The sequence below is a fragment of the Ruditapes philippinarum genome, unplaced genomic scaffold (assembly GCF_026571515.1).
Source record: "Ruditapes philippinarum isolate M1 unplaced genomic scaffold, ASM2657151v2 ctg6761_1_1_1_1, whole genome shotgun sequence".
Classification (NCBI taxonomy): Eukaryota; Metazoa; Mollusca; class Bivalvia; order Venerida; family Veneridae; genus Ruditapes; species Ruditapes philippinarum.
The window spans coordinates 30389-44997 of NW_026852539.1; the positions used below are offsets into that span (position 1 = coordinate 30389).

The following is a 14609-nucleotide window of genomic DNA, read 5'->3' on the forward strand; positions in this document are numbered from 1 at the left end:
TTGGTGTCACATAGCTTACATTCAACACGTGTTCCTTAATTCTGTCCATTGCTGTTCAATGCCTTTTTTAAAAAAGAGTTTTATTGTTTTCGTTGCTTCAAATGGTTATTTTATGTATGTGCCTTCAATTCAAGTAACCTTTATTGTGGAATGTACAGTTGTGTACAAATTGTGTTAATTTAGTGACCATTGTCAATGCAGTACTTAGGTTATGCGCGAATCTTTGTTCATGTCATTTATATTATGTTTACCTTTACAAGACAGTGAAGCTAACAATAAAAAAAATAAAGTTTCTAAGTATATGTGCTTGTTCTATCACTGTTATTTTTCAATAAGATATATTGTAAACTTTCTCTTTACAGATATTTTAGTATCTGTATTGCTGTATTATAAAATGGAATATGTAATTGTGCTTAGTGTTTTTTAATTGTGGAATTTCAGTTTTACACTGACTTCTCAATATTTGACTATTTTCCTAATTGATTCGATCGTATTTCTTTTGTTGTTTTGTTTAAACAGTGTTGACAATGACAAGTTTGTTGACAATATACTTTTTGTATTATTGTGTCAGCTCTTTGTTTTTTCTAATCAAACCTTAAAACTGGGATTCAATTGTATAAAACGTGAACACAAGACAGCAATGAAGTAATATAAATTCTAGAATACGATTTTGTGTTCATTGAATGCCGACCTTCCTTGTCGATCTTGTTTTTCAAATTTGATAATAAATCCTGATATTCAAACAACATATAATAATAACTTCTATGGCATCATGGCATCTTAAGAAAACCAAGTGCATACACTAACTTTGTAGAGCAAAAACAAATTATTTTATCCCTTGATACATGTAACTGATAATGACATTTTAAAAGGAGGTTGCAAAATTGATAAATATTGACGAAATATATACAAGATTATATACATCGACCAAATAGTTTGCAACGTATAGGAGGAGTGTTCAAATATAAATGCATCTAAGCACGTAATATTTTAGTCTCGATAGGTTTAGTGGATTTGTCGTTTTGTTTCCTCAAAGAATATATCTACAACCGCAATACAAAGTTTCAGTCTCCGGATTCAAATTTTTGAAGGTGTTTTCATAGGCTTTTTGGTAAACTATGAATACATTGAAATATTGCAGAACTGATGTGTTTGCGCTGTACAAATAATCGTCGTTTAGAAAGGTATTTTGTTCACATTGGAAACAAAAAAAATATAGAAGCATGGAGCAAGATCAGGTACATACGGAAGATTGGGGAACACAACGACTTTTCCGCTTCAGAAAGTCTTGCACTACAGACCCCCCATGCAAAGACGCACTGTCGTGTAACAATCTGACATTGCAAAACCAGTTGCGGGTCTTCGTCGAAAGTATTTTTTTTTCAGTTTTTTTTTCAGAACTTTTGGTAGGTCAATAGATTTGCCTACCTGAATGGCGGGACCCCAAGTTGTAAAGAAAATGGCATATATCACCTTATTGATAATAGTGTTTTGCAATGAATGGTCCTTTGCAAGACTTCGTAGCCCAAAACTTGTTTTGGCTCATAAAAAATAGACCAATGTTTTGCCAACAGTGACGATATTTGCAATTACCGTGCATTGTAATTTTGATACTGCCAAATCAACAGTTTAGCGCATTGCACGCAAGCCCTTGTGTACAACTACTTATCTGTTATCAAATGGGGAATCCACCTAGCACAGATCTTTCGCACTTTCAAAACACATTGGAGAATCTTAATAAGATGCCAACGATACTAGATATTTACTTATATCTTCCTCTTGCATCGGCATGAATTTTTAAAATTTATATCTTACCCGATAACCATGTCCTCATGTGTTTAATAATATTGAACAATATAACGCTCCAGAACACTCTTCGTAATGCCAGCATTTAGATTTATACGATTTTACCATGCTCAATTAGATAGTGTTCCTTAATTTCTCGGCGGTTGCCTCTTGTTAAGATTTCATATGCTGCTAAATGGTCACAGCAAAGTTTACTCACCGCTTTATTTTAGAAAATTATTTTTATCTCTCGTCAATAGCAATAGTTCAATTTGAGAAAAAAAATCTCTACGCTCATTTTTTTGTTAGACTTATGTTTAATGAAAATACCGTTTTTTCTTTTCAGGAACCACTAGCCCCTCACCGCTGTCGGTTCGAATCCCGACAGGGACTTTGGAGTCTTTCATGTGAGGAAACTATCCAGCTAGCTTCCGGAACGTTGGTGGTTCTACTCAGTTGCCCGTTCGTACCTGAATAATGCACGGACGGGCACCGGAGGTCTTCTTCCACCAGTAAAGCTGGAACGTCGCCAAAATACTGTGTCGGTGTGACGTAAACCCAAACAAAGAAACAAACAAAATTTCTTTTCAGAATATCACTTTCTGGGCCACCTATGACATGTATTAATAGATAGCTATAATTTAGTAGCATTTTTTATAATTAATTTGATAATTTCCTAAATAAAATTCAGTATCATTTTTAATAAATAATTTGATATTTCTTTTCACTGTAGAACTACAGAGTTGCTTCCCTTCAGTGTATAAACATACACTCAAATTAAGAAAGAATTTTATTTTTATTTTCTCGGAATGAATTTGTTATTTTCTCATCATTTTTTTTTTCATAAAAAAACACTGTGATTGTAGAAAATACGCATAAGTTATCATCATAAAATCAAGCGATTCGTGTTTAAAACAGAGACAATAAGAATCCCTAAAGGTCAAAAACGGTAAACTGAAAATGTATTGGGTATTTCACTATTGTCGTGTGTCAGTTTATTGTTAATATGTTATTGTAAAGCTGTCTATGTGTAAAGGTGTGAATTAGACAATCGGTTAGAAAAGCATGTACACAAATACCTGTTTGTTCACCGTGTCACTTAAAAATTTTTGTACAGTAAGTAATAGAAAGAGCATCGGAACACGAGGCTATCTGATTTGTACGAGGGGGCGTAGCCCCACGAGTATTAATCAGATTGCCGAGTGTTTTGATGTTATTTCTCTTTTGTATCCTAGTCAAACATAAAAATACATTCCCTGTTGTCACAATATGAAACCCCAGGAAAAGGTAACCAATAAACGAGCATCAGATATGATATTTCTGTCGCTTTCCTTTTCTCTTCCGTCACAATAAGTAAACCCCAGCAAAAATGAGCCAATCAATGGACATGCTCTGGAGTGCGGGTAACTAATACCTGCACTCCAGTTAACGCACTGTGCATGTATATGTATACGATTTAACTCTGACACATTTTCAACAGAAAGATCCCCAAACTATGATACAAAAATACATTTATTGTTTTAACGTCGAAAAGTTAAATAAAGGAAAATTAAGTGAATCTATTTTTCGCGATATTGATTGCACATGAATATAGCAATATTAAGATACTTGCGAAATAAACTGATATACGGTATAGGGATCACTTCTCCGTCAGCTGTCTCTCCGACTACTCCTCAGAAACAACTAGTGCAATTTCATACTTTACAGTAATATTGATTACCAGATTAGTTGTGCATATTATCGGCATTTTCTGGTTCAATAAATACTGAGTTATTGTCATTTATTATTTTGATTTTTAAAGTTTGTCCGGACTACACCTCTTTAATACCACTAATGCAATTTCAATGACAGTTTACAATATTGATCAAGTACTTGGGTATATTACATGTATTTTCTACTTGAATGATTTTTGGCCGAGGTGAATAATTATGTGTTTTTTTGTTTTTGTTTTTTGTGTTGCCAGCTACATAGAAGCTTTTCTGGACTACTTCTCAGAAACTACTGATGCAACTCCATACAAATCTTACAAGAATTATCAGTGCCAAGTCTATGTGTGCATAATATCAGTATTAAAGGTTCAATAATTTTTGTCAGAATAATAGCTTTTTGGCTTTTCAATGATTTTTATTTTTTAAAGTTTTGTTTGGAATACTTCTCTGCAGGAATAATCACAAGATTTTTGTAAATATTGCAAATAAATTATTGCAACCCAAAAACTGTAAATTCATGGTTAGACTTTTCTTTTAGATCATAAAAAATTCCTCTGTAATTATGACTCAATTATTTAACATTCATTTTTCAAAATTTGTAACCAAAGCACCCCTGTTCTAGCCTTAGATGAGTGGCATTATTTATTTCAGCCACTTTATGATTTGTATTTGTGAATTGAAATAAAATAAAACAGTTTAAGGTTGGCCGAGCACAGCGTGAAAGAGATAGGGAACGAAAACAGCGACACGTGAAGCTTTCCGTGATCAGACATCCAGGCTTGTGAGCTCTAGCAGAAGCCGCTCGAAACTCGAAACAAGGAGTTTTCACTCCACCAAAACATTTATATTCACAGTTAAGTGTATTTCTTTTCTACCTAATGGGAGCATGAAGTGCTGCTAGTGAGCATTTGCTATTTGATTATTTCTCATAGCAATAACTTAAGCTAAACGTTAAAGGGTTTGTTATACATAAACTGACTTAGAAGTGCTGTTTTGACCACGGGGAACAACTTTTTAGCTCGACTATACAGAATATATGGAGAACTGTCCTACCCGCCCCGGGGTTTGCGTCCTTGTCCAGATAAAAGTTTTGGTGCAGTAAAATATTTTTCAATTGAACATGCTCCATTTCTTAAGGTATCAGCTTTGAACTTTAAATATATGTTCCTTATCATCAACCACACCTTATGTAACAATGTTCATAACTCTAGAACCAATCTTTTTCAGATTATCTCCCCTTTACTGTAACTTCTTTATAAATTAAGGGATCAACTTCATACTTCAAATATATGTTCCTTATCATTGACTACATCTTATGTGACAAGGCTCATAACTCTAGCACCAATATTGCAAGAGTGTTTGCCCCATGAACTTGATTGTTTACCTGAAAATTGTTATTTTTTACTATAACTTCTTTGTTGTAAAGGTATCTACTTCAAACTTCAAATTCATTTATCTTACCATCAACCACATCCTTTGTGACAAGGTTCATAACTTTTGTTGCAATATTTTCAGATTGATCTCCCCTTAAACTTAAAAGTTTCTTTAAGAAGTGTTATTTCTTCTTTATTTTCTTTATTTTTTGAGGAATCTACCCATAACTTCAAATATATATATTTCTTATCATTACCGACATGTTGTGTGACAAGATTAAAAACTCTAGTGTGACTATTTACAGAATTATCCCCCCCTGAACTTGGAATTTATGTTAAGAAATGTTATTGTTTTACTATAACTTTTCATATGGATAAAAGTTATTTAACGCCAGCTCCAGTGTTTTCCCAGAATTATCTCCATTTCTTTTTGAACTTAGAATTCATTTGTTTATTGATTTCCTAGTATTATCTTTGTTATTATAAATGGTATCTACTGTATACTTATTATTTTTTCTTTGTCATTACTCACAAAATGCATGACAAGGTTCATTTATCCAGCTTCTTTTTTTAAACAGCTATTTCCTCTTTGAAATTTTAATTTTACTTTAAAAACTTTAAATTCTTTTTGCTCTTATCATTTTTGTTTTTGAAGAGATTGACATCGGATTTCAGATTGCTGTCTTTTCCAATAAAGCATCGAAATGTCTGTTTAGCATTCATTGACAATGTCATATGTTTATAATGTTGTGCAAAAATTTAACATTTGAGTGCTTTCTTGATACTGATACAGAGAGATGTTTTTATCATAATTGATTTTTTTTTCATAGTTGTGTCTTTCATGTTGTCTGACCCTCTGTATGCATGTCCAAAAATGGGATTACTCAAAAAAGAAACGAGGCTTAGTATATAAAAAGTTTCTTGTATGTTCATGTAGATTTATATCACAGAAATGCATTTTTTTGTAGAAAAAAACCCAATGCAAATTAATATTGCTTAAATTATAAAAGCCTACCAACGATTGAAATATTTCATTTTATATTTCATTATTTCAGACTCTACGATTCGATGATGTGCTATATTCTCCCTTTTCACTGGCTGATTTGATGCGAAGGCGAGACACAGAAATACCAGATGAAATCATTCTAGCTGCTCTAAACATAAAGAAGTCTAGTTTTGACAATCCACTACAGCAATACATAGGGTATTTCACACTGGCAGAAATTGCCTTTAGCCTGAACAACTACAACTGCAGTATCGGCTGTTTTCAAACAAGCAGTGCAAGATGGACTCTCAGTAAATATTCATCCATTACTCATTATTGTCTCAGGTACACTATCACCAAGTGGTTCCCCAACTTAAAGCTACTTTAAATAAATATGTAAAACTATTTTTGCCGTCGGCCTAAAAACCAAGCATTCTACAGTTTCATTAACTTTGTTTACAGTATCGTTGTTAATCTCAATAAATGAGGATTTAATTGGAAAACCCCACGGTAACACTAAAGTCGTATACGAATTTTAACATGCAAGTGAGGACTATAATCAGCTCGTGTATGCGCTACGTCACGGTGTTATAGTTGCTATCCGAAACACAGCAAATATAAGATTTTCTTGCGCAAACACACTTAAACCGTTTAAGCTTCACAGTGCACTAGGCCTGGGGTTCAGAAAAAGTAATCATCTCATAAAAAATATTAAATTTGTATGAAAATATCCGTTACAATGCGGAAATATACCGTTAAATTAGGACTGCTACTGATAGTCATGTTTGTTGATATAATATTGATGTATGGATTATCCGAATGCGGAGTTTTTCATGCAAACAGAAATTGTACTTCCGAACTTGCCACAACGAGGTTGCATATTTGTATGCTCATTTAACTCATTTTGGTTGTCTGGACACCAAAATAAGATCTGGAGTCGATATGAAACCCAATTTATTAATGGAATGTCAGTATTTCTTTTTTTATGAAATTTATCTAATTTAACTTTAAAATGGTTTATGTTGAAATATACATCAAATTTATAATACTGTCAAGTTACACAATAAGGAAGTGAACCATTGTGGGGAGTAAAGGCAATCTGTTTTGCTTTACACTTGTTCTTCGGCAAGGATCCTGAGTGTATAGAGTACGACTGTGGAAAAGAGAAATCATCTGCGACTCTGTTTACTGCATGGTCAAATGAAGGAATTTCCTGAAATTACAAATAATTTTGAACATAATTATTTCAGAATTTTAATTTTACTGTTAAGACTACAATAGTATCTGATAACTTATTTCGAAGATAAACACACACGTTATGTTCAACATCAATTAAAAAATATGCAAATATGCAAGGAAATAGTCCAAAAGTAGATAGTACAAGTTGTTATAAGAAACATGTACATGTAGTTGTTTCCTCAGACTGTTGATAAACAGAGCATCAAAAGAAAAAAAGAGAGATTACGAAAAAAATAAATAGAAGGCAGTCAATGACTGAAACTGAAAAAAAGGACTTGAAATTGAAGGATCGAGTGCGAAAAAGGTTGAACAGAAGTCGAAAGAGTCTGAAAAAGAAATTGATTTGGAGACGAACAAACTCCGAAAAGAGGAAGAAAGATGCCAAATAACTAATTCTCATAAAGAAAGTGTTTTACATAATGACAAGGTCAGAAGAAAACAGTCAAAGAAGCCAAATGATATCTAATGAAAAAAATACTTTAAACAAGGACAGTGTCCGAAAAGATAAGCAGAGGTGCCAAATGACCATTACACAAAAAGAAACTGCCCTAAACAAGAAAAGTCAGAAAGAATAGACTGAGGAGCCAATTGACCTCTACACAAGAAGAAACTGCTTTAAAAACAAGGACAATGTCCGAAAAGGTAGGCAGAGGAGCCACATGACCTCTACACAAAAATACCTGATTAATATTGTAGATAGGTGCAGAAAACGGCAAAGTACAGCTCTTAAGTAAAAAGGAATCTGGTTTACGCAAAACTAAACGAACAAAGACTTAGTCATTACATCAGGCAATAGATGAGTTTCATCTTGCTTCATCACAGGGTCCAGTATATGTTTGTGCTTCTTGTCTGCGTATGAACAGTCAGTCATTCAATACAATCAAACCAAATACATGCAATCAGTAAGCAGAGTAATTTTAACTGATTGCCCTTATTAGCTCACCAGAGCCGGAGGCTCAGGGTGAGCTATTAGTATCAAAGGTGGATGCTCCGGTGTCCGTCGTCATGCGTCAACAATCGTCTTCTTCTCTGAAACCACTAGGCAGATTTACTTCAAATTTAGTCTGTAGCATCCTTGTGACAGTCACACTTGAATTTGCTAATGTCATTCCAATTGGCCCCTTTTAGGGGTCAGCAAAGCTAAAAATAGAAAAACCTTTAAGCATCTTCTTCTACAGAACTAATTGATGGATGATCACCAAACTTTGTCTGTAGCATTCTTGAATAGTCTTTCATCAAGTTTGCTAATATTATTTTGATTGGCCCCTTTTAGGGGTCTCTAGGGCTCAAAATAGAAAAACCTTTAAACATCTCCAACAGAACTATATGATGGATGATCTCCAAACTTTGTCTGTAGCATTCTTGGGTAGTCTTTTATCAAGTTTGCTCAAATGAATTTGATTGGACCCTTTTAGGGGCCGCTAAAGCTAAAAATAGAAAAACCTTTAAACGTCTATTTCTACAGAACTAATTGATGGATGACCACCAAACTTTGTCTGTAGCATTCTTATGTAATTTTTTTATCAATTTTGCTAATATTATTTTGATTGGCCCCTTTTAGGGGTCTCTAGGACTAAAAATATAAAAAACCTTTAAACATCTTCTCCAACAGAACTATATGATGGATGATAACCAAACTTTGTCTGTAGCATTGTTGGGTAGTCGTTTATCAAGTTTGCTCATATTAATTTGATTGGCCTCTTTTAGGGGCCGCTAAAGCTAAAAATAGAAAAACCTTTAAACGTTTATTTCTACAGAACTAATTGATGGATGATCACCAAACTTTGTCTGTAGCATTCTTGAATAGTCTTTCATTAAGTTTGCTCATATTATTTTGATTGGCCCCTTTTAGGGGTCTCTAGGGCTCAAAATAGAAAAACCTTTAAACATCTCCTACAGAACTAATTGATGGATGATCTCCAAACTTTGTCGATAGCATTCTCGGGTAGTGTTTTATCAAGATTGCTCATATGAATTTGAATGGCCCCTTTTAGGGGCCGCACAAACTAAAAATAGAAATACCTTTAAATGTATATTTCTACAGAACTAATTGATGGATGATCACCAAACTTTGTCTGTAGCATTCTTATGTAGTTTTTTTTTATCAATTTTGTTAATATTATTTTGATTGGCCCCTTTTAGGGGTCTCTAGGACTAAAAATAGAAAAACCTTTACCATCTTCTCCTACAGAACTATATGATGGATGATCACCAAACTTTGTCTGTAGCATTGTTGGGTAGTCGTTTATCAAGTTTGCTAATATTAATTTGATTGGCCCCTTTTAGGGGCCGCTAAAGCTAAAAATAGAAAAACCTTTAAATGTCTATTTCTAGAGAACTAATTGATGGATGATCACCAAACCTTGTCTGTAGCATTCTTGAATAGTCTTTCATCAAGTTTGCTAATATTATTTTGATTGGCCCCTTTTAGGGGTCTCTAGGGCTCAAAATAGAAAAACCTTTAAACATCTCCTACAGAACTAATTGATGGATGATCTCCAAACTTTGTCGATAGCATTCTCGGGTAGTGTTTTTATCAAGATTGCTCATATGAATTTGATTGGCCCCTTTTAGGAGCCGCACAAACTTAAAATAGAATACCTTTAAATGTATATTTCTGGAGAACTAATTGATGGATGATGACCAAATTTTGTCTGTAGCATTCTTGGGTAGTCTTTTATATCCGCCTCCGTGGTCGAGGGGTTAGAGTCGATGACTTCTAATCCAGTTACCTCTCTGGCGTGGGTTCGATCCCCGGGAGATGCTTTGGTAGTTTAGCGCGGAGGAAGGTAGTCTAGTACTGGTGTAACTCTCCAGGAACGATGGTTAGGAAACTACCCGCCTATATGACTGAAATACTGTTGGAAAAGGCGTAAAATGAAACAAACAAACAAACAAACAATCAAGTTTACTAATATTATTTTGATTTGCCCCTTTTAGGGGCCGCTAAAGCTAAAAAATAGAAATACCGTTAAATGTCTATTTCTAGAGAACTAATTGATGGATGATCACAAAACTTTGTAGCATTCTTCGGTAGTCTTTTATCAAGTTTGCTCATATAAATTTGATTAGCCCCTTTTAGGGGTCTCTATAGCTAAAAATAAAAATACCGTTAAATGTCTATTTCTAGAGAACTAATTGATACATGATCACCAAACTTTGTCTGTAGCATTTTTGGGTAGTCCTTTAACAAGTTTGCTTATATGAATTTGATTGACCTCTTTTAGGGGCCGATTAAGCTAAAATTAGAAATACCTTTAAATGTCTATGTCTACAGAACGAATCGATGGATGATCACCAAACTTTGTCTGAAGCATTGTTGCGTAGTCTTTTATCAAGTTTGCTCATATTATTTTGATTGGCCCCTTTTAGGGGCCACTAAAATTAAAAATAGATATACATTTAAACGTCTATTGCTACAGAACTAATTGATGGATGATCACCAAACTGTGTCTGTAGCATTATTGGGTAGTCTTTTATTAAGTTTGCTCATATTAATTTGATTAGCCCCTTTTAGGGGCCACTAAAATTAAAAATAAAAATACGTTTAAACATCTTCTCCTACAGAACTATTTAATTGAAGATCACCAAACTCTGTAGCATTTTTGGGTAATCTTATATCAAGTTTGCTCATATTAATTTGATTGGCCCCTTTTAGGGCCGCTAAAGCTAAAAATAGAAAACCCTTTAAACATCTTCTACTTCAGAACCAATAGATGGATGGACACCAAACTTTGTCTGTAGCATTCTTGGCTACTCTTTTATTAAATTTGCTTATATTAATTTGATTAGCCCCTTTTAGGGGCCACTAAAGCTAAAAATAGAAAAAAACCTTCGAACATCATTTCCTACTGAAATAATTGATAGATGATCACCAAACCTTGTAGCATTGTTAGGTAGTATTTTATCAAGTTTGCTCATATTAATTTGATTAGCCCCAATAAAGCTAAAGCTTAAATACCCCAGGTCATGGCATTTCTTCAAATTATTGTTTAAACATAATTATTCTATGCTCAAATTTAATATTAGAATATATTGACATACCAACACTGAAAAGCAGTTGTTTCTGGTGAGCGACTCAGGGCCATCATGGCCCTCTTGTTTTTAAAAACATATGGATATGCAATACATACCACAGACATCTTCTTAAAGGTAGGGTGCCGCCGAAGAACTTTCCAAATGACTTACAAGTTGATAGAAGGACATTTAATTTCTCAGAGATTATCTTTCATGAAAATTATGTCCAGCTACGTGGTGGTCAAAAGGCCGTGGTTAATGTTTCTATAGATAGTTGTGACACTCAAAAAGTCTGCCTCGTCCCCCACCATACTATTCTTTCATAATGATAAAATTAAAACGCAAAAAGGAGTACAGATCTGCAGTAATTGATCAGGTTTTAAGCCAGCAGATGTCAATCGTGCTTTGAAATGTTTGATAAAGATAAATCCGCTATATCAGTATGCAGAAGAAAATGAAGAAGCGTTAAAAATAGAATCTGAAGATGAAGATAAGGAAATATGGACTAATATACTCGGAAATCAAACTGCAGACAATACAGTGAAAACAAACGAGACAGAAAATTTGCATAGATATTTATTCCCTGATGAAAATGAGAGCGCATTGAATCAAACTGAACACAACAATGCCAATGTAAATGAAAGCTTAACTCAAACAGAGGACATGACATTGTTTCTTGTGAAAATAACACTTTGTTACTGAGCACGAACAGTGATGAAACAAATTACTGTAGTAATGCCCTTTAACACGGTGATGATGTAAGCGATGATGAAGATTTACATAAGCTGGACATACAAAAATGAATCTAAATAGATCATGTTTACAGTGTCAAGGAAATGACATAATACCCATCGCTCCCGAAGCAAAGGGATCTTATTGTACGACCCTCACGCAGAGTTTCTCGCCTTTTCTGCTCCATATGGTCGATTTGGTTACAATACAAATAGATGTAGTAAGTAACACTTTCGTAAATATTCAAACACTCGACTTCTTAATATTGACAAACGAGTTGCAACAAAAATTGATTACATATTTTTTATGCAGTTCCTTGCTGAAAAGAAACATATTGTGGAAAATGTTTACAATACTTTAAAAAGATACAATATTCAGAGTCAGTAACAGCAGCTACATTACAATCTCCTGATACTCTTAACACGTTTATTGCTTAGGACTTTGCTTACACAATATTAAAAGAACATTCGAAGTTCGCCAGCATATTGGCAAACATGCATCTATGATTTGCTTGGAATGGTGAAACAACTGGTACAGTTCACATGGTTTTTGACACTGTCTTCTGCAGACCTTCGCTGGACTGACATTCCTCAACAGTCAGGAGTCCTTCTAACTGACAGTGACATTGATAATATGCCTTGAGAGGAAAGGTGCAAGTGGATTCCGAATAACCATATTACAACCTGTTACAACAAGGCATTTTGACTATAAAGTACATCAGTTTTTTTTCACAGTCATAACACAGAAAATCAAAGCTCTAGGGAATGTTACAGATTTTTTTCATAAGAACAGAATTACAACTGCGGGATTCCCCGCATGTCCACTGTGTCTTGTGGATTAAAGACGCAACAATGACAGGGGGAAGTCTGCTCATTTGTTGAGCAGTACATTATAAGCACATTGCCACACAATGATGATCAACTACTTACCCTTGTGTCAACACTTCAAAAACATTCACGTTACAGATGAAAAGTTATCCCTTTCACAAGTACTCAAGGCTTGTTATGTCAGTGAAGAACTGTATATAAAATGTTTAAAAAAGTTGGAGACAAGCGCAAAATAGTGCTTCACAAACGAGAGCCATGTGACAAATGCATCAATAACTATAACCCAACAATACTCAAAGCTTGGCAAGCCAATATAGACCTTCAAGTTGTGACTGATGTATACACCTGCATTATGTATATAGTCAGTTACATTACAAAAGATGAAAGAGAATTAAGCGATATTCTCAGGCAGGCATCAAAACAAGCGTGTGACCAAAACGTCAAACAACAGTTAAGGCATCTGGGTATAATGTCTTTCTTAATCACAGGGAAATATGAGCACAGGAAGCAATATACAGAGCTCTCCCTTTACCCTTAAGAGGCACTATGCGTACTGTTATATTTGTGACAACAAATTTGCCAGAGAATAGAGTTAAACTAGTGAAGCCTTCAAATATTCTTGAGCAACTTGATAATGAAAGTGAATAATTGTTCTCCACCAACGTAATTGATAGATATGTGGCAAGACCAGAATCATTTAGTCAAATGACATTAGCAGAATTTGCCTCTTGGGTTCATTGAACGCCGCCTTTCCTTGTTGATCTTGTTTATCATATTTTACCATGACAAGCAACTCAACTGAAGATTTTCCTCCTGACATAATAAAAAATGATGGAATTGCAAGAAACAGTGATCAAACTCAAAAATGGCAAAGGTCTTACGAAGAGAAGAAAAACACAGGCTATTGTAAGAAATCCCGTGTTTTCAAAAATGAAGCAGTCAGAAAAGTACTACCCCTTAAGGCTTTATTTTTTGGATTGTCGTTGACGGTAGGTATTTTCTCAATTCCCCTCTCCCCTGACCCATTTTAACCCCCCCCCATCTTTTCACCTCTTATCCTTTTAATTCCCTTATGGGCTTGTTTTAGTTTATATTATTTCACATTACATGTCCCACTCCTTTCACCCTTATGTCCGCTCCAGATTTTTTTGAGTGTGTCGGGGGCCGCGTCCTGTGAACGTTGCCTTTGCCTTGTTGATCTTTATTCTTGTTTTTATTAATTTTCCATGGCGGGATGAGAATGAGCTGAAACTTCACTTCAGTACTTTCCAGGATGCATACCAGAATTTAGAAGAGATAGTCAAAGAAAACATGAAGCAGTTTCAATACAACAATTAAGCAGTAGATGCAGCTTAGGATGATTTTGAGGAATTTGGTCCAGTGATTGATAGTTTGGATACACTGAACAGTAAAGCTTTGCAGAGAAATGCAAATGATCTTATTGATCCCAGAGTTGTAGACGCAGATGCAGCAATAATTAACCCAGATGTTAATTCACAATTGTACCAGTTCATGTTTAATGTTGAATTCCGCTTAAGCGGGTGCTAGGGGGCGTGGACGGTTGTTTGCACTTGACAGTACCGTCTATGAACAGCCTCAATCAAATCGAGCCTGCAACATTTTCAATTTTGCCGTGTTTGGCTTTCTTTGGGGATTATTATTTTCTCTATTTTATTTCCACATCAGCGTTGTTTGTGCCGTTTGGACGGTGTAGAAAGTCGCCCCGTACATTCAATTAGAGATGTTATATTTCCGTTCCTTAAAGATCGTTGAGCACGACATTATCTTCTTGTTGGGTGGTTCCAGTATTCCTCAATTAAATACTGTTGAATCTTCCTTAGGATATGTGGCCTGCTTTTTAAATTTGTCTTTTGACGTCTTATCTGTGATATGCAGGCTTCATAACCTGATCCCCTTTCAAAATTCTATTTTATTTAGTTCC

The 14609-nt window shown here is 34.6% G+C and overlaps 1 protein-coding gene across 1 annotated transcript in view; it reads left to right on the plus strand.

Moving 5' to 3' along the window:
* LOC132716577 (uncharacterized) overlaps positions 1-14609 on the plus strand; it is a 49870-nt gene that overhangs the window by 19238 nt on the left and 16023 nt on the right. Inside the window, exons 2-4 of the mRNA XM_060699885.1 lie at positions 5923-6163; positions 7379-7518; positions 11550-11741. Of these exons, the coding sequence (XP_060555868.1) occupies positions 5923-6163; positions 7379-7518; positions 11550-11741 (573 nt within the window). The remainder of the gene's footprint in view (positions 1-5922; positions 6164-7378; positions 7519-11549; positions 11742-14609) is intronic.